General features: G+C 37.4%; 1 protein-coding gene across 1 annotated transcript in view; it reads left to right on the top strand.

Moving 5' to 3' along the window:
• Positions 1-4,840: 4,840 nt before the first annotated feature.
• The window catches only part of LOC134675069 (hemicentin-2), a 225,935-nt gene continuing 208,738 nt past the window's right edge, over positions 4,841-22,037 (top strand). The window contains exon 1 of the mRNA XM_063533259.1: positions 4,841-5,211. Within this exon, the coding sequence (XP_063389329.1) occupies positions 5,160-5,211 (52 nt within the window). The 5' untranslated portion in view covers positions 4,841-5,159. The remainder of the gene's footprint in view (positions 5,212-22,037) is intronic.

Below are 22,037 nucleotides of genomic sequence, written 5' to 3'. Positions count from 1 at the left end.
GTCTCGAATCTTCTCTAATTACCCCAGGACTTAAGTCAGGTCGCGCTTCAAGGAATCAAGATTGTCCAAATGCATCAAAAAATATTCCAACTAGAGAAATACGGATTTGTCGAGACTTCAAAAAAGGAGGTGTTCGATTCGGTTTTCTTTTCTTCTCTTCCACGGCCCCGTAATTTTGAACTAATTAGAGAATGTGTTCTAGAAATTCTCTTTATACCTAAAATCTTAGTCCTACTAAAGTAGCCATCTTCGAGACCCGTTCCCAACTTCACCTTATCATTACTACACCTTATTAAACAAAGTCCTCCACCGCGTCTGTCTGTTGTGATGCATGTTCGCGATAAACTCAAAAACTACTGTACGGATTTTCATGCGGTTTTCACTTATCAATAAAGTGATTCTTAAGGAAGGTTTATACAATTTGTTAATCCGTGCGAAGGCGGGGCGTGTCGCTAGTAAGTACTAAAACTTAATTCAAATCCTGGATACGTCCATGCATCCCATGATACACTTAGCGCCACTTCCACCATTCCACTAACCCGGGGTTAACCGGTCAAACCTTGAGTTACCATGGTTACCAGTATGATTTGAGACTGGGTTAACGGCTTAAGCGCTTAACCCCGGATTAGTGGAATGGTGCAAATGGCCCTTAGTATAAGTATGCCTAGCGGAATTATGATACTCGTATAATGCTAGTAAAAGCGAAGTTATGTACTAAAGGCTTAATTACTTACCTACCCTTACTTACCCACGAACTGCAACATTGACAACGGGGTTTGGACAAAAGTTATAAAATTATCTAGTATGCTTTGTGAAAATCCTCGTAAAAAATGGCAATCAACATGCCAATTGCCGTGTACAGAGTTGCATTTTTATCCACTTTAACATGTAAAAGGTTTCAGTTTCACGAAATCAATACGAGTACCTACCTGCCTATTACCTACCGGAATGCCCAACCAACACCATACGAGCGCTCAGTAAAAAGTCAGCTCTTTTCAGCACTAGTTGAATTCGGCGATCAAAGGCACAGATCATCGAGAGCTGATTTAATTGTTATATGAGTGCACAAGCTTCCGCGTCGCTGGGTTTTCATCGGCTTTATGCATTTTTGTTAAGTACTTTACATTTTTAACTTACCGCATCACCCAACCCAACCCAACTATTTAAATATTACGTTAATGTGATACATATATGCAGAATCTGGTTCCGCCTATTTTGAGATCCAAACCGACTTCAAAAAGGAAAAAATAAAATATTATCCTTTTCATGTATGCTGCCAAGTGATATGTTTGAAGTCGGTGCTAAGCCAAATAGTAACAATACCGATCAAAAATAATCATCTTTATGTGTTTAATAATTAATATAGAGGGTTAGGTACCTTACCCTAACTAGCTATTTGTCCCCTTTTGACAGCTACACCACTGAACCGATTTAGGTAAAATTTGGCAGGGGGAAGTTTTTATATTTTGAAATCAAGTCTGGATGAGCAAAACCATTTAAATAATTAACATAGCTATATTTTAACTACTTCAGTATGCAATTGATATAGATAGATTTAAATTATAAACGATGTTTATAAAATCATGGTTGACATTAGTGCGAGATTACGAAGAAATTAGGGTAAATTGGTTTGTTTACATTATTGCTATTTATATTAATATCTTCACTTTATCTCACCTTATTGGTCCGCCATTGTGATAAATTTACGCTCAGACGCTCCTGCTCGTATAGCGTCAGACATCAATTTCAGTGGGACGTGAACATTTCTCGTGCAATTTGCCAGGGTAAGCACTTAAGTGGATGCGAGCCTGCCTCCACAATAACTAAGCTAGGAAGTTATCAGGACACACTAAATTTAGATTTAACTTCAATTAATTTCGAGCCTCGAATCTATAATTATAATTAAGTACAACCGGTACGGTTAGGGTAACATAACGTACCTAGCAGTTTATTACATGTGAAATTCAAAATTTGCAAATGCTGTTTTATAGCCTTTATTTGGCCACATTTGATTTATCACTTTTCGTTTAACTATAAACGTGAAAGACCCAGTTCAATATATTTATTACGATGTTAGTCACTTATTGATATGGATACCTATAATTAATTTTCGTTACACAAAGGAATCGATTAAAATGTAGGTAGACGACTTATAATTCTTAACTATGTATATACACACTTTTAGAAAATAGTGCAGTTTATAAAATTTGGAGTAGGTACCTAGGTACTAATACGTGTCACCATTTAGCTTTACTTATTCTTAGGTTTATTTTTTATTTTATAAGTTATTTGTATGTTTAACTGTTACATTTAATTTTATATCTGTATATGTGTTACCTATACCTGTAGATTAGTATAGTTAATTTTCTTGCATTAGAAAGAAGGTAAGCGATTTTGACATGTCTTTTAATTGGAAAAAAAACTTTTTTAAAATCAGTTACTATTACTAATGAAAACAGAAGAATTTATATGATCGTATCACATTCATAATTGTAACATATTTGCCGTGAATTATTTTTAAAACGTAGTTAGTAGTAGTAGTAGTTAAAACTTAGTTATTAGTAAATAGGCATATATTAATTGTACGGAAAGAAACAGCAATAAAGCTATTTTATTTATTTATTTTTAAAACGATCTTTCAACTAAAAGATACATCAATAGTGTTTACCTTTTTTCTAATGCAAAAAAAATTTACTAAGTATATGTGTATCAGAGATATATATATATAACTCCGTATTAAGATAAAAAAAGTCTAAGAAAAAAACGTGCCCCGGAAATCAAGAAAAAGTCATTCTCGAATAGATGGCGCCATTACCTTTGGCCTATTCTCGGCTAGATGGCGTTTACGACACCGTTTGATATTTAACAATTTTAACACATATCAGTGAAAGAACATGGGTCAGTATGGAACAATAAAAATTAAAAATCATTTATCCGTAAACATATTTTGATTAATTTATACATTTTCAATTTTATTTTAAGTTTTAATCGTGTGTCGATAGATGGCAGTAAATGTACCGTGACTACAAAATTTACTTTGGCAATAGCCCTCTATACTATCTTATTCTCTTTGATGTATATTAATTTTTACCACGCTGAGTACCATCATCGCTTCTAGTTTTCTGCCACACATATAAACAGTTTAATATATTCGAACGTAGGTACACTGATATCACTGATATTTAGATCTGTTTATTGAAATAATCCTTTATAATATCCATTATAATCCTTTGCCATTCATGTACAGCTCACTAATAATACATATATGCGCGTCAGTAAATTTCAAAGGAACGTTAATCAGATGCGAATCCTGACTCTCTAATAAGCTAAAAAGTTATTAATTAGGTCACATTAAATTTAGACACCCTGCCGTAAGTACATTGACATTATTGTCACCTAAACTAGGAAGCTTAATAGACCTACTTAGAGTACTTAGTAACTACAAATAATAGACTTTTAGGATATCGTCACTATGATTTATGTACGTACTTTGTAAAATTGGGAGTATTTTTCTCGTGTCAAAATTAAAAGTGGTTATGTAGGCATGGACTTTAATACAGGTTTCAATTTTAACCTAATAAATGAATATGACGATACCAGTTTTTTTTTAATTAGCGTAAAATATTTAGCTTTGTGGTGCCCTTTTTTTTTATAAATAAACCATATTTAGTCTAATAAAACGAGTATATTATTATGCCATGAAATAAACGAAACCTACTTAACAAGTCAAAAATAGTCAATTTCTGATCAGAGTGATTAGAAACATTGCACCATTTTTAAATAGGTACCTACCAAGAAAATTTGTGATGACTAAGAAAACTTGGCCAATATCTTCGATTTATATTTAGGTATATTTTTTTAGTAAATTGACGGAGGGTGCAGGCCTGGTAATAGGGTTGTTGGCACCCCACCTTGATATGAAATTATTTATAATATCGTTACTTATTGGTTTTCCGGTAGTGAATTGAAAAAAAAAGTCCTGCAATCAAAACATATACCCTTAAATATAGGCATTTTTGATGCAGCAGAGTAGTGTTAACGGAATTGGTATACTTAGATAATTTCAACTGAAATGGTAAATTAAGGTTAATATTAACGTAATTAACGCTAATTAATCATTAGGGTTGACATTATTTATACCAATTCCGTTAACACCACTCCGCTGCACCAAAAATGCTGGAAAATGTACGATGTATATTTATTACCAACACTGTGTTTGTAAGTACCTAACTTCTAAACATTCTAAGAAACATAAGTGTAGGTACTTTATGTAAAATACCTAATGTACGAAGGTACTTAATAAAGTAAGAATTTGTAACTTTCGTTTCTGGTTAAAATACAGAATACATTGAATTCATCGAAATTAAATAAGTAGTTTTTACCACTATACTTCAATACATTCCACTGTGTAACGAAAGCAACACATGGACCATGATAGGTAGAATAATAGAAATAGTAAATTGTGTGGCTAATAGATGTTATCCACACAATGAATCATTAAATTGAAGGAGATTAAATCTAACGCATTAATTAGAACAAACAAAATTGTTTGAATTGAAATCCATTACCTACTACCATAAATCTAAAGGCGCATTAAACCTATCAAACTCCAGAAATAGTTCAATAGGGCCAACCACTTGAAGATGTGCAGCGTGGGTAAAAGCCACATGTATTATTCAAAGATGGCGGACCGCGCCATCTAGTGGTTGACTCGCCAGTCTACTTTCCAGTGGCGCGTCAGGTAATGGCGTTGGCGCGTTGTTGCCACTACACAGTAAACTTTATTTTTTGTTTCGTCCCGCTTTTATCGCCGTCTCGCTCGCCCGCATAGCGGCGCATCAGGTTTGTCAGCCTTGAGCCAACCGCCGCTCGCGAGTGACGTACGCTCTGCTGCTACGTTACCAAATTTCGCGCTAAACTGTTTACATACGGAATTTGAAAATGAGATAACGCATTCTCAAAAGTGCAAAGTGTGGAAATAAAAGGTTTTGTGACTCGAATTTGGAATAAAGTGTTGAATTAAAGTGCTAACGAGTTCTCAGTGTTGTGTGCGGACAGTTAAGTTGAAGTTAAGTAAAAACAAAAGTGTTGAAGCAAGATGGGAGCGTAGGATTTGTTTAAGAAGTGTTAATCATTGTTTAGAAAGTTGCCGCAGCGCCATGGGGACCAGCGGAGTGCTTTCACCGTTTACTTTGTTCCTGTTATGTGCAGGTAAGCGGTTGCCACTGACTCAGACTCGGCTCGCTTCGCAACGCAAGCCGCGTTGCTTGCCTTGCCAGTTGCCACTTACTTTTAAATTTCTTCAACAGTTCAATATTACTCGGTATTTGCTAAACGGATGTTTATCGGAATGTTTATAGTTAGTGTAGACGGTGGGTAAAAGTCATTACTTAGCTATTTGTATTGGAAATTATTACAAAATGTCTATTTCATAACATAACCTAGCGTGACGAACGAAGAATGGCCGTTTTTAAATATGCGTGTAGATTGTAGATGATGTAGATTAAGTTATGACTTATGTTAGTTATGTACCAAGTTACGGTACTTCTAAATATGCCATGTTTAATTCATAGTTGTTAAATAATAAACTTATTGTTTGTTTAGTTGGTTCAAGAAACTGTTCAGCTACTTTACAAACTTAATTCTCTTGAATTGAGGTAGGTAAATACTTTAATTCGTTTTATTTTACTGGTTCCATTGTAGGTAAATTAATCCATTTAATCATACGTTTATTCGTTACCCAAATGAACCAATTAAAATATGGAAATTAAATGTATGGCTAAGTTTCGTTACACAAATTAACTAATTAAATCTTAGGTGAGTGAGGCCTTAACTAGGTTAAAACCATAACCGAATAAATTTTTTCGATTGCAGGTAAATAAAATCTGTAAGTAAACCATATAATTAAATTACCTAGTAATTTATTGACCTTTTAATGTAAACAATGCCTTAATCGCGGTTTCTCTCAATATTTCGAATTGAAACACAGTGAAGCAGAAAAACATGATTTTTATTTATTTATTTAAACTTTATCGCACAAAATATATACAACAATGTACAAATGGCGGACTTAATGCCAAATGGCATTAAGTCCGCCATTGTGGATTTTTATTAGATATAAAGCTTTTTTTAATGCGCGTCTGTTCCGTGTAAGTACGTTATCATGGAATTAGTTAGATAATTAACCAACTATTTTACACTGATATTTTAAGAGCTTTTAGAGCGTTATTTCAATAGGCAGACAGGTATAATATACCCAGCATAGGTGCCTACTCAACTCACTCACAGCAAATGAATGTTTTGCACCCCTGACACTTGAATGCAGTGGGGTTTCATTTCTCCCCGCACTAAAGGTAGGCCAGGATTCACCAACCTTTTTACGTCAATCCCGGATGATTAAGTAATATTTTTATGGCTTCCATTCATTCCTTTTAACAAAACTTGAATAATCTCTAGAAAAAAATATGCAAATCACTTCGGTATTTGAACTTTATATTATGCAAGCGGCATTTGAACTTTATATTGAATTGACATTATCCTCTGTGCATCTCGCTCGCTCCAAAATACTTACTTACATATAAGTACCTATCTTCCTATGATATTGCACTGTCATGTCAAATCAAGGACACATTTTAAAGGTTGACTTTTGGAATTTCGTCTTTAGACAGCTCATTTTAAAGCCGGTTTACCTATTTCACACGATCCAGTAAAATTCCAGACTTCAGGCCCAATTATCGAACCTAGCTTTGGATGAGAAATGGAATAAGTACCTAGTTTAAGTGGCACTGGAATGCGTTTATCCAATACTGCCCAATTCCTACTACTGTAGCCATGGGGTTTTAAATTTATCAAATTCCTTACCGTGTTTTGAAGTATACAGTGAATACGTTTAACGAAACCGAGAAACCGTATCTACTCATGTGGTAGGTTTTTATCTTAGTTTCGTTCACTGTAGAAAAATACACGTGAAGTTTCCCTATACCCCCCTCCCCCAACGTGATCTATCGTGATTTTTTCGTGACCCCCCCTCCCCCTATCGAACCTCGCGTGATTTGTGCACAAGCCCTTGGGTATGGTAACAGCGGTCATCTCTATACCGTACCCAAGCTATTTGTAAAAGAATATAGGTATCGAAGATTAACAATACTTACTGGAATTTTACTTCGTGGTATTTTAATGGTTTGTATGGCTGCATTATATTCGTTTACCATATAAAAGAAACAGATGCATCTCTTGGCCAAATTCTAGCACGAGTGTATTTTAGACATTAAAAGTCACCCGCCGAAAAAGTAGACAAAGTCATCAGAGCGATGACACCTCCAAGATGTAGACGTAACCCAATTGAGACATTCAAGAAATTTGATATAACAATGATAATACATTATAGAAACCTCTTAGGAATCTCATACCTATTATTGTCGCTCTGACAAGGTACCCAGTGGCACTAAATTCACAGATATCAAATCCCTTGACCGTACGTTCAACAATTCCACAAAGCCAAACTGGTAATTAATATAATACACTATCTACGAATAACAATAACAACGAGCATTTAATCTGTCAGAAACAGAATAAGCTCAATACAGCACCATTTCATATGTCGTAAATCTTTGTTTACCATATTCACTCTTCAATAAAATCAATACATAATTATCTTGTCCCGGCCTTTACCAGGGTCCGCTTTCCTACTTGCTTTCCTCAACAAAGCCATCCAAGCATATAATCAATAATTATATGCTTAAATAACAAGAAAAATAGTGTAACCGTCCGTCCCCAGTATTTCATACAAAGTTTGAGTGTCAGTTTTGTGAGGATCTATAAAAAACGTATGTGAAAATACTGAAAATGCATCACAGACCTGATTTTTTTATCGGATACTTTTTTATTCTTTTTTAATCAATAGTCCTCGTGATTCTCATCACATTTTCCTTTTTACCAATTTATTTATTATTAGCCTCTTTTGTTTATTGACATTGAAATGACATCTCAGACAGTTCATTCTTCATGTCAGACAAGCGTTCCTAATGTAATAGTATCGAATTTAGATAAAAGTTGTACCTTTCAAGAATCGAAACTTGGCAGCTAAGTTAATTGAAGAAGGTCTCTATTTTTTACTATTCTGAAACGGCCAAGTCACACATTTTGACTTAGGTGTGAAGTTTGTGAAGTTAGGACATTTAGAGTTAGAAGCTTACGCTTTAAGAGCCATATCTACACACATATCTATGCATACATATGGCTACATATCTGTTTGTCACAAAAAATAGTGTAATAAATGTTTAGTTCCTTAGTCCAGTGGTCTTTGTCCATTTCGTGCGCATAAAAGACATTTAAACTGTTTTTAGATTAGAGAAGACGACTAAGAATAATTAACTTTTGTACCGTCTCTTTGAAAACTTTGGTCGAAGCGACAAGTAAAAAATAAATACTGGTCATCTTCGTGCAATCTCGATTAGGCCATGTGTATATAAATAGATTAAACTACAAATAATTATTTAAAAAAAACAACAGCTTAATTAGAAACAAACCTGGCATTTTAACCTGTGCTAACAAGCATCGAGAGCTATGTATGTTATGTTATGCTGATATACCTACCACATATGAACTGCGTATAAATTAACAAAGTAAGCGAACTAGGCCTGGTTACCTTAACTGGCATACCTGCATGTTACACACAAAAATGGCGCTACCTACTGTATAAGGTACTGATCTACTGATAATATATTAAGTCTGTCATTTTGCGTGGAGTCTATGTCCAGATATCGTGTCTTTGGTCAAATCGAAGGCCAAAGCTCGCAGGTGCTATTTATTGATGCTAAATATTCTTGCTTTATTTATTTTTATTGGCCTTCGAAAACCAACCGAAATGTGAGGTGCATATATAGACAACACATCTGGTGACAAGTATAGTGCCTAAGTTTTTGTTCGTATTACGAGTTTAAGAAGATCTGTAAGTACGTCTGGTTGCTCTGCTAGGCATTTGTAGTGTTCTTTCTGATTTCGGCATGTTTTTGTGTACATTTACAGAAGTAACGGTAGGCATTTTTATTATGCCTACCTCGTATAGCATATGTCGTTCACCCTGTCATTGTGTGCAGTCCTATTTCGGGTGGAATAGGTTAGGATTAGGACTATAAAAGTATGTAATGTTTTTGTACTTTTTGTGTTGTTCGAGGCGTATTCTACAATAATATAGGCAGACGTTGCTCACTCCGCGATTTCGTCGCTTTGCTACAGGTAGCTAAAAGTACATCCGTACCACACCAATTCTGGTGGCTAGCCATAACCGCGCGTGGCGCTGTCGCTACCTAGCGGCCATATCTGTCCTGATAGTAACAGACGCGTTTTGTTAGAGAGTGAGTCTTCTGTCTGTACCTAGTACTATTTTTTAGGGTTCCGTACCCAAAGGGTAAAACGGGACCCTATTACTAAGACTTCGCTGTCCGTCCGTCCGTCTGTCACCAGGCTGTATCTCACGAACCGTGATAGCTAGACAGTTGAAATTTTCACAGATGATGTATTTCTGTTGCCGCTATAACAACAAATACTAAAAACAGAATAAAATAAAGATTTAAATGGGGCTCCCATACAACAAACGTGATTAGGGTTCCGTACCCAAAGGGTAAAACGGGACCCTATTACTAAGACTTCGCTGTCCGTCCGTCCGTCTGTCACCAGGCTGTATCTCACGAACCGTGATAGCTAGACAGTTGAAATTTTCACAGATGATGTATTTCTGTTGCCGCTATAACAACACATACTAAAAACAGAATAAAATATAGATTTAAATGGGGCTCCCATACAACAAACGTGATTTTTGACCAAAGTTAAGCAACGTCGGGAGTGGTCAGTACTTGGATGGGTGACCGTTTTTTTTTGCTTTTTTTTGTTTCTTTTTTTGCATTGTGGTACGGAACCCTTCGTGCGCGAGTCCGACTCGCACTTGCCCGGTTTTTTTTATTCTGTGATATAGGTAGGTTATTAAGTAAAAGGGTTAGGAATTTGCTAATTTAACCTCCGTGGCTCGTTCGATTTCCAAATATTTTGTTTGTTGTGTGTAAATAGAAAATTATTGTTATATGTACCTATTATTTTTTTATACATTCTTATCTTGCCTCGGCCTTAACTTAATTTGACCAAAACAATTAACTTTTTTTAAGTTAACGGAATCCAATTAAAACACGTCACACACACATACCAACAAAACCATTCAGAGAGGACATTTGTAAACTTGTCTAGTAACTTTTTGTGAATCGTGCTAAATATACCTACAAACTTTTTTCCACGCAGTTTGACCAATAACATTCCTTTTTCCGACCACATAAGATCTACCAACAGTCAACGTTGATCTAGGCATCAACGGCTGTTCTTCGACGGCAGTTTGACCGAGATTAAACCTTCGTCCTAAGATATAAGGTCTATTTCCCAATGCTCAGTGTTTTTAGGCATCAACGTCTGTCTTTCGGCGACAGAGTTTGCCCGAGATTAAACCTTACTCCAAATATATAAGGTCTACCGATGATCAGTGTTATATGCCCGTACTATTTGAGATAGCGAGTGAAATCATGTTGATCAAAAACCGGTCTGTGGCTGTATCTGTCTGTATTCTCATTGGTTGAGAGGCTTGCGTGAGCGGAGACTTGGCTTTTTGAGAAATCCAGTGTAACTTGACCATGAAAAGATACAGAATATTACAGAACAGAACTAATATATATTTTATTGCACTGTAAAATATTAAATTACATAAATTACTATAAGACATAAATAGGAATATAAAACTAAAACTAACTACAATTAAAATAACTAAAACTAAAAATTAAAAATACCTATCAAAATTTGGTGCCCTCGGGAGGGTGCCCAACACGCAGGCAGCGTTCCCGCGCTGGATTGCGATGGCAATTCGCTGCGCGAGAAAGCTGCCCGCGCGGGGGTCACCCGTTGCCTCCCTCAACCTTTTCCCAAGCACCTTAATGAGCATATGTGCGCCTCTGCCCCACGAACCTAGTGTCTCGACGCCAAATGCGACGAATTCGTATTGGGCGCCGAGACAGCTGGACTTGGCTACCTTTAGACGCTCCCGAGTGTCGCCGCCGCCGCGCCAGCACGCCTGCGAACAGAACTAGGAAAAGTTGAGGGCAATTGATTAAAACCCATTTTCTCAAAAATGGACGGCAAAGTCGACTTTGCCGTCTAAAAAATCGGTCGCGAAGCGCGTAGTTTATGGTTAGTCAAAAATTAAAAAGTTAAAAACATTGCAGTCTCGATTTTGGGACTGCAATGTTGCATACTAATTCCATTATTTGTCGAGTTCCAAACTTTTTAAAAGTTGAAATGGCCATATCAAATGAAGGCACAGGCCCAATAAACAGCCAAACAGATGATTAGTACCGCGACTATTTAGGTGGCTCAAATAGGTTGGCGTATTTTTGGCAGAAAAATACACTTCTATTTTTTTATTAAAAAAATAAAAAGGCGGCAACGGCTTTTCTCTGTGAAAATATATACGGAAGAACGTTGCTTTTGTAAAATATTTCTATGATATTTATATTTCTTGCACCATTTTTGAGAAAAGCACTATATATGACTCGGCTGGAAGGCTACTTGCTGGCTTCGGATTCAATTAAACGGACTCCCAAGGTCGTCCGTTTAAAACGAATCCTCAGCCTGCAAGTAGCTACTTCCGAGCCTCGACAATAATGTACTATTGTGTATGAGAGATCATAGAGTCGTACAGTCCTGCAAAAATATCTGACACGATCTTATTTGTAGAGCGATAAGAGCGTGTCACATATTTTTGCGGCCTTCGAATAGTAACATATTATTGCAGGTGAGGTGACTGTACCAAGCTAACTCTACATGGCATTTATTATGACAAAATATGGAAATGTCAAATTTCTATGAAAATATGACGTACCTATACATTGACACTCCCTATCACACACATTTGATCTATTATGTACTTAGCTATTTCACATATTTGTAAGTCCCTAAACATGTAGCGGGTCTGTCTACAAATTGAATTGGATATAATTTTAGAATTTTAGTCCTAAATTGTATTGGAGATAAGTTGCCAATATGATTTGTTGGCCTCAAAAGTTGCTAAATTTAATACATAAGTTGCCAGTTTGTGTAGTATGCGAGCGATAGTAATAGCGCTCGTATGCAGGTGCGCATCTCGACTTGTTCTCATTTTGTAAAAGTTGCCAAACGCGTAGCGGATCGGTTTATGACTATGCGGTGAAGCCCGAGGCCTTCGTCGACCACGAATTCAATCGCTTTTATTTTATTTCAATCTGTAGTAAGGGATTACTGTTCACACCGACCGTAGTTCTGTAGAAAGCGAGCAACTTTTTATTTTGTCAAAACTTACACCCTAACTCAGTAGCTTTATTACTCGCTTTCTGAATTGATAAAAAAACAAGACCGAAGTGATCCCATAAGTGTTTCGTAAACAAAGTTTTGTACGGAACACTAAAAATTTTTTTTTTTTTTTATTATGAATGGGCTTACTCATGGCCACAGACTAGCCGAGGCGTAGACGTGGCCTACGATGGAGCGAGCTCGCCCAGAAGGTGCCTGTTCACTCTTGATTTGAAGGTTGCCGGGTTATAAGAACACGGAAATATAGACGCCGGCAAGGAATTCCATTCCTTGGCAGTGCGCATAAGGAAAGTAGAAGCAAAGCGCTTCGTGCGAATTGGTGGAATATCTACCAAGTAAGGATGGAAACCGGCCGTGCGTCTAAAAGTCCGATGGTAGAATGGGGGGAATGGGGAGTGGGGGGGATGGGGGGTATCTGCATAACTACCTATATTATAGACTGCCGCCCCTAATATCTAACCGCCCTTAGCCCTAGGCCCGAGTCTAACTGGAACTTAATGGGTCCTCTACACGATGGGGTCGATGGGCCAGCGCTGGCCAGTCCAAGGGACGCAGCCATGCGGTAGAATGAGATAGCTATATCACTTGCTCCCTCTAACGCATAAATGCGTCCCTTGGGGCCGGCGTTGGCCCATCGTGTAGAGCAGCCATAAGGGAAATCCGCCACTGACGTTAGGTATACAAGTGGTCAGATATTTAATGTTGGAAATCTCGCCCGTTTAGTACCTACATTTTGTTATGTCCAAAATAGACATACCTTTTTCTTATATGAAAAGAAAAGTTGCTAGGTAATTTAGTACCAGACAGGCATTAGGTATAGGTACGAGTATGTGTCCGTGACGTTACACGGAGAAAAAAATCTAGTGTTCTTTACCAGAATATTGTAAATTTAACTTGATTTTATTGTATTATATGTGACAACTAGACTTTTTTTACACATTAATAGAAAATTCTAGTTCTTTAAAACATCATTTCTAGTTCCTATTACCCACATACCTAGTATCGTAGAAAATAAATTTTGTGTAGTATACAGATTGATCTGTATCCACCATTATAGGACAGGGTAGAGTTTATTAGATATTTCATTAGTGTTCACCAGATTTTTTATTAGTTTTAAGTATAATTTTAGCTGACTGAAATAATCAACAATTTCTGTTTACTATATGCAGTATTGGAGAATACCAGATTTATGTTTGTGTTAAATATAATTGTTGTGGCATGAAATAAACAGTATGTTCTGTTTACTATATATATTGTAGAGTTTAATGGGTTTTATATTTGTGTTCAGTAAATCATTATTGCGGACTGAAATTGTAATATACTGTCGAGTGAAACAGAGTTAGGTTAAATATTGGCTTAGGTGAGTCTTCGCTTTAACATGCTTTTGTTGGCACGAAGACTTACCTAAGGTGTTTAACATTATTCTGTTTAACTCGGCAGTAAGTACCTACATTGGCTTAGTCCGCAATAATGATGTTTGTGGTATAGGTGTGGTGGCCTGAAACATAAACAGAAAAATCTCAATCCTAAATAATTACTATGAGTAAAGTAAAAACAAACTTTTTTTTAAATTCGTTTTAATTTTAGTAGTACATAACATAAATTATCGGCCGCAATTTTAGTGAGCGTATGGCAAATATAACACAGAGATGATTTTGGTAGCAAACACAACACACAAACAGAACAATATAACCTTGTCACTATTAGCAACATATGTATAAATTTTCAATTAAACCGCTATCCGCTTCGTCCGCCTTTGTTCACTACACACAGACACTTTTATTTGCTAAAACCGGTGATCTAAACAGGAATGCAACCTGATTCATTTATTATTCGCGACACTTGAAATGAACTCTGTCCGGACTTCGGTGAAAATGACAGAATGTTCTGGACGCTGCGGGCGGCGGCGCAGGGGTGCGGGGGGCCGCAGTTAGCTCATATCGTGGACTGAACAGTTTTTCGTTACAGGCAAATAATATTTTGTTTAGTGTGCAATAATATTGTAATGCCAACAATTTTTATTGTTGCTGGAACCACTCTTTATTGTTATCATTAAAAAGAGTATGTTAGACAACAGAGAACGTATCTAGTTATGTGTAAAAATATTCATAGTAATCAAGAAATTTCGAGTAAGTAATAGGTATTAAAAATCCGCTAACAGGTACGAGAAAATCTAGTACCTATAAATGAATTACATAAGGTGGACCCTAAACAAAGATTTTGTAATACACACTTTTATTATTGGTGTGTTAAACTAGATGATGGTGAACCGAATTAATAAATATTGTAAACATCGCAATTATTGTAAAGTGTTGTATGCTAAGTGCATATTTTACTCTGTTACTATTAGATTGTTACCAAAACGATATCAGAGTTTTAGTGTACTAGAATATTTTAACTAGAATATTCTAATATTGTCCAAAATACGAGTCTATTAAACATGGCTGAAATCTGTTTTCCTGCACCAGAATCATAACTACTATACAATCTGGTAATATTGTAAAATATTTTTTTCTCCGTGTACTAAATGCCGTCTATTCACATCTGATGAATGTAAAGGTCATGTCCTCGTATTAGGCTTTCTATTAAAGGAGCATTCCACGGGCTGTCCCGTACAAACGCATTTTATTTGCTGTGTTGCGACTTTTTACTCGGCATTTAAAGTAGGTGCCCTAGTAGCATTTTCGTTGGGGCCCACGGTGCCAACGGTAGGGAAAACGTTGGGATGAGGTTCGTTCCGTAGCCAACATTAATTTTGTATTGGCCCACCATCGCATTTACCAACATTCGCTGTGGCACAGATGCCCAACAATGGGCCTTTGTGTATTTTGGTACCGTTGGCTAAACAACGATAATATTCGTTGGCCCAATGATGACATATATCGCATTTACCAACATTGGCAGTGGCAGTGATGCCCAACAATGGGCCTTTGTGTATTTTGCTACCGTTCGCTAAACAACGATAACATTCGTTGGCCCAATGGTGACGAATACCGCATTTACCAACATTGGCTGTGGCACGGATGCCCAACAATGGGCCTTTGTGTATTTTGGTAACGTCGGCTAGTCAACGATATCATCCGATGGCCCAATGATGACAAATATCGCATGTACCAACATTGGCTGTGGCACTGATGCCCAACAATGGGCCTTTGTTTATTTTGGTAACATTGGCTAATCAACGATATCATCCGATAGCCCAATGACGACAAATATCGCATTTACCAACATTGGCTATAGCATTGATGCCCAACAATGGGCCTTTGTGTATTTTGGTAACGTTGGCTAGTCAACGATATCATCCGATGGCCCAATGATGATAAATATCGCATGTACCAACATTGGCTGTGGCACTGATGCCCAACAATGGGCCTTTGTTTATTTTGGTAACGTTGGCTAATCAACGATATCATCCGATGGCCCAATGACGACAAATGTCGCATTTACCAACATTGGCTGTAGCATTAATGCCCAACAACGGGCCTTTGTTTATTTTGGTAACATTGGCTAATTAACGATATCATCCGATGGCCCAATGATGACAAATATCGCATGTACCAACATTGGCTGTGGCACTGATGCCCAACAATGGGACTTTGTTTATTTTGGTAACGTTGGCTAATCAACGATATCATACGATGGCCCAATGATGACAAATATCGCATTTACCAACATTGGCTGCAGCATTGATGCCCAACAATGGGCCTTTGTGTATTTTGCTACCGTTCGCTAAACAACGATAACATTCGTTGGCCCAATGGTGACGAATACCGCATTTACCAACATTGGCTGTGGCACGGATGCCCAACAATGGGCCTTTGTGTATTTTGGTAACGTTGGCTAGTCAACGATATCATCCGATGGCCCAATGATGACAAATATCGCATTTACCAACATTGGCTGTGGCACTGATGCCCAACAATGGGCCTTTGTTTATTTTGGTAACGTTGGCTAATCAACGATATCATCCGATAGCCCAATGACGACAAATATCGCATTTACCAACATTGGCTATAGCATTGATGCCCAACAATGGGCCTTTGTGTATTTTGGTAACGTTGGCTAGTCAACGATATCATCCGATGGCCCAATGATGACAAATATCGCATTTACCAACATTGGCTGTGGCACTGATGCCCAACAATGGGCCTTTGTGTATTTTGGTAACGTTGGCTAGTCAACGATATCATCCGATAGCCCAATGACAACAAATATCGCATTTACCAACATTGGCTATAGCATTGATGCCCAACAATGGGCCTTTGTGTATTTTGGTAACGTTGGCTAATCAACGATATCATCCGATGGCCCAATGATGACAAATATCGCATGTACCAACATTGGCTGTGGCACTGATGCCCAACAATGGGCCTTTGTTTATTTTGGTAACGTTGGCTAATCAACGATATCATCCGATGGCCCAATGACGACAAATATCGCATTTACCAACATTGGCTGTAGCATTGATGCCCAACAACGGGCCTTTGTTTATTTTGGTAACATTGGCTAATCAACGATATCATTCGATGGCCCAATGACGACAAATATCGCATTTACCAACATTGGCTGCAGCATTGATGCCCAACAATGGGCCTTTGTGTATTTTGGTAACGTTGGCTAATCAACGATATCATCCGATGGCCCAATGATGACAAATATCGCATGTACCAACATTGGCTGTGGCACTGATGCCCAACAATGGGACTTTGTTTATTTTGGTAACGTTGGCTAATCAACGATATCATACGATGGCCCAATGATGACAAATATCGCATTTACCAACATTGGCTGTAGCATTGATGCCCAACAATGGGCCTTTGTGTATTTTGCTACCGTTCGCTAAACAACGATAACATTCGTTGGCCCCATGGTGACGAATACCGCATTTACCAACATTGGCTGTGGCACGGATGCCCAACAATGGGCCTTTGTGTATTTTGCTACCGTTCGCTAAACAACGATAACATTCGTTGGCCCCATGGTGACGAATACCGCATTTACCAACATTGGCTGTGGCACGGATGCCCAACAATGGGCCTTTGTGTATTTTGCTACCGTTCGCTAAACAACGATAACATTCGTTGGCCCCATGGTGACGAATACCGCATTTACCAACATTGGCTGTGGCACGGATGCCCAACAATGGGCCTTTGTGTATTTTGGTAACGTTGGCTAGTTAACGATATCATCCGATGGCCCAATGATGACAAATATCGCATTTACCAACATTGGCTGTGGTACTGATGCCCAACAATGGGCCTGTGTGTATTGCTTGTGGTGTCACTAGATGGCGTTAGTGTCTCCAAACATCGAAGTTATAGTTATTTTCTCGATTATTCCGGATATAATCATAATATTTTTTTAAAGTAAATTATAAATCTAAAGGCTATAACTATAAAATTTATACATATATTTAAAAAATTGTATTTTACCAACATTTCCTCAATTTAAATTTCAAAAAACATAAATCTCGCTTACGAAGTTTCGAAGTGCGGTTAGTATATATACAAATTAGAGTGTGTAGTAAGTGTACTTGCTTCGGCAGTACGTATACTAAAATTGGAACGATACAGAGAAGATTAACAACAACTGCTGCCTAGGGCCTTCATGTGGATACAACCAATGCCTACCGTAGTGTAATTGTAATATTTATCAGCAAAGGCCCAACGTCGTATTACACAACCACTTACCTAACGTAGGGTAACTGTAGGACTCGTAAACAAAAGCCCATTACATAATTAGACTGTAGGCCCACTATAAATTACACAACTATATTTACCTACGGTAGTATTGTAAGAATCCTACACAAGGCCCAACGTTAAAGTTACAATGTTGGCCCTTTGTGGGACAAGCTGTGTTGGGCCTTCAACCTGGTGCATGACTACCTACCGACCTACCTGACTTGCCGTTGGATAATTGTTGAATTTGCAAACAGAAGCACAACGAATAAATTGCCCTTTTTTAATTTTTTGCAGTTGGCCCTACAGCAAGCCATACGGCCAAATGTAACAATTAACCAACCATCAAACAAATGTGTATAGGCCCAACCACGGCCCAACCAAAACCACCACCGTTGAATAATTGTATGATTTATTTAAATAGGCCCAACGAAAAAATTACTCTAATGGCCCTCTGTTGGGAATCTTCGGGAGGGCCTTTGTCGAGGGCCCTCCAACAAATCGTACGGCCAAATGTAACAATTAACCAACCATCAAACAAATGTGTATAGGCCCAACCACGGCCCAACCAAAACCACCACCGTTGAATAATTGTATGATTTATTTAAATAGGCCCAACGAAAAAATTACTCTAATGGCCCTCTGTTGGGAATCTTCGGGAGGGCCTTTGTCGAGGGCCCTCCAGCAAATCGTACGGCCAAATGTAACAATTAACCAACCATCAAACAAATGTGTATAGGCCCAACCACAGCCCAACCAAAACCGCCACCGTTGAATAATTGTATGATTTATTTAAATAGGCCCAACGAAAAAATTACTCTTATGGCCCTCTGTTGAGAATCTTCGGGAGGGCCTTTGTCGAGGGCCCTCCAGCAAATCGTACGGCCAAATATAACGGTTGCCCAACTAATACGTAAACAAAGGCCCAACAAAATCCCTACAAGAAAATGCTATTAGGGTGATTATTATTCTGTGTTTATTTTTGACCATTTGTCATAGAAAAGGAAACTCTTATACCTTTAAATCTTCAGAAACTTCGCGTTTGTACGGGACAACGGTAGACAATTTCATGGAATGCTCCTAAACGGTAATCATACGTTGTCATAGTTATAATTAGACTAGTGGCGTTATTCATAAACCTGAATTAGTTATAAATCGTTTGTCTTTATCAGTCATTTTGACTTATGTATTTGTAGGAAAGGGATAAAACATAATTTACCTAACTAAATCAGGCCCGTGAAGTCTTATTAAGAGGGTAAGGCGTGTATTTAATGGGGAAGCTAATAAGGTTGTTTGATACCTATAGAAAATAGCTAAATTAAATTAATGTTTCACGGCGCTCATACTATCTCACTCACTCACTGAAATATATTTAGAACATTGTTACTGCGTGGTTACTGCCCTTATAATTATTTCTTAAATCAACAAAACCATTATGGCTCCACTACACGTTGGCCCAACCTATTGGTCCTTCCAATATGTTGGGACAACGTGTATAGAGGGGGTATCGGTGTCGGTTGGCTTTTGGCGCGCGGGATGGCGATGAGTTGGCCGCGGTGTCGGTTTTTCAGCCGCACATCAAAGGGATTGGCCAAGCGATTGCGGTACGCATCTACACCTGGCCCAATCGGCAGTGCGTGCTCGGACGTGGTCGAGGGTGGACGTTCATGCTTTTTGTGTTTTATAAAATTAAAAATGACGAATACGTGGCCACGTGTAGTAGCGTTCCGACCAAGGCACGGCAAACTCATGGGCCAAGCGTTGGCGGAGCGTTTGGCCAACGTGTAGAGGAGCCATTAAATGGAGTGACGTCACAGGATGTCGTTTTCATACTACAGTGCGTGATTATTTTCCATCGTATTTTCACGGAAACGTACGTGTTCAGATATTTATGAGCACCTTGGCCGCTCCGATATATCTGATGGGGACTGTACTTGGTACATACAGTGACGCGAAGTGAAAAAACCGGCCAAGTGCGAGTCGGACTCGCGTTCCAAGGGTTCCGTACATTACTCAATTTTTAACAATGTATTTTTAATATGTGAAACGCGAGTGAATTGTCTTTAAAAAACCCGTAGGGGTCGGATCAAAAACTAAGTAATTAGTCCGACTCACGCTTGACTGCATATTTCTAATAGGTTTTCCTGTCATCTATGGGTAAAGACCTATTTTATGTATTTTTTTTTTTCAAAATTTTAGACCTAGTAGTTTCGGAGATAAAGGGGGGGGGAATGGTCATTTTTTGCCTATTTTCTTGAATTACTTCTAAACTGTTTATTTTAAAATTATAAAAAAATATATTTCAGATTCTTATAATGAGCTCTTTCATTTGATATGTAACACGATATAGTTTAAAAAACTTTATTTTTTAATTTTCTCATTTACCCGCCAAAAGTGGCCCCTATGTTTAAAATTCATTTGTTTACGTTACATGTCCGTCTTTGGGTCACAATCTTACATATGTGTACCAAATTTCAACTTAATCGGTCTATTAGTTTCGGAGAAAATAGGCTGTGACAGACGGACAGACAGACAGACAGACAGACGCACGAGTGATCCTATAAGGGTTCCGTTTTTTTCCTTTTGAGGTACGGAACCCTAAAAGCAAAACACATGCAAACTATTCTCCGTACTAACTCTTCGTAACACTATTAACTGAACTATAGTGAACCTTAAGTTTACGATATAAGGTTTCTTTTTGAACAGCATAATTTACCTTAAGTTAATGCTATAAGGTTTATTTTTAAACAGCCTGGACTATAGTCGTCACAGTTTGCTTTGCGTCTACTGCACTTACATAACTCACCAGGGGTGAACCTTATGTCATTCAAGTAAGGTTTATTATCAGTTAAATTTGCCTACTTAAGCGGGATGAAGGGTAATAAATGAAAATTAGTCCCATGTTTGTTCAACTTCAAGTGGCCTGTTGGGAAATCAAAATTTTACCTTTTTTACACCGAAAAATAAGAAGGTAATTCTGGAGTTTGAAGTTTATAATTTATAAGTTGAGCCGCGGTGGATTTTAGGTTACATACACACAGAGGTATACATATGTCTATGTCATATAAATAATAAAGAGAAGGTAAGTAAATTGTTTTCGTCAATATGCCTTCTTTGAAGAATACAATAGACAGGTACCTTTAACTTTGTCAAAATATTTTCATAAGCTAAATTTTATTAAACACAAATAACTTATTCCTTATGTAGGTATATAAAGACTGATCTTTGGAGCTAGGTTTTGGTATATAAACTTATTACAGGCATAAATATAGGTACTTACCTACCTCATGCAGCGAACTAATATACATGGAAGTATTCTGTCCGCTCAGTTATGAACCAACGTAAACTATTCGATTGTAGGCGGTGCTTACAAACTATTCGATTCGCAACTTCAGTTCGTCCGAGATGACAGTCAGTGACGGATGGCTAAATTGATTTATAAAAACAACGTTTTTTTGTAATTAAAAATGTCTTCATGTGTCGTGAAGTGGTGCAGAAGTTATTTTAGTTCATACCAAGGATAGTGGAATCACTTTTCACTTGTAGTAAACAGATAACTTCAGTAAAATTTGGAATAAACATGACGATTTGTTTTCAATACTACCGTGCTAAGCTAAAACGTAATAACTGCATACGACTTTCATAACAACATACGACTTTTTAAATTGCGAGGATAATAGGGATGGTGTTATGCCAAATGAAGTAGACTATTTTATTAACTTGTGCTTGGTTTAGGTATTTTCTATATAATTATAAATGTAGTAATGAATTCTTTCTTACAGATTTTTATTTTCCTTTTTTATTTCATGAAATGGAGCTGTAAAAAAACTACCTAATTATTTCAAATTAATAATCAAATTTTATATTATCATTTTACATTACTTTCCATTCAGATTCCCACAAGATGCTATTCGCAGAGAACTATGGAAAAAAGCTGTCCAATTAGAGAGACATGAAATTAAGTGGATGCCTGGAAAG

The sequence above is a fragment of the Cydia fagiglandana genome, chromosome 1 (assembly GCF_963556715.1).
Source record: "Cydia fagiglandana chromosome 1, ilCydFagi1.1, whole genome shotgun sequence".
Taxonomy (NCBI): domain Eukaryota; kingdom Metazoa; phylum Arthropoda; class Insecta; order Lepidoptera; family Tortricidae; genus Cydia; species Cydia fagiglandana.
This window is presented reverse-complemented; position numbering and strand designations above follow the sequence as displayed.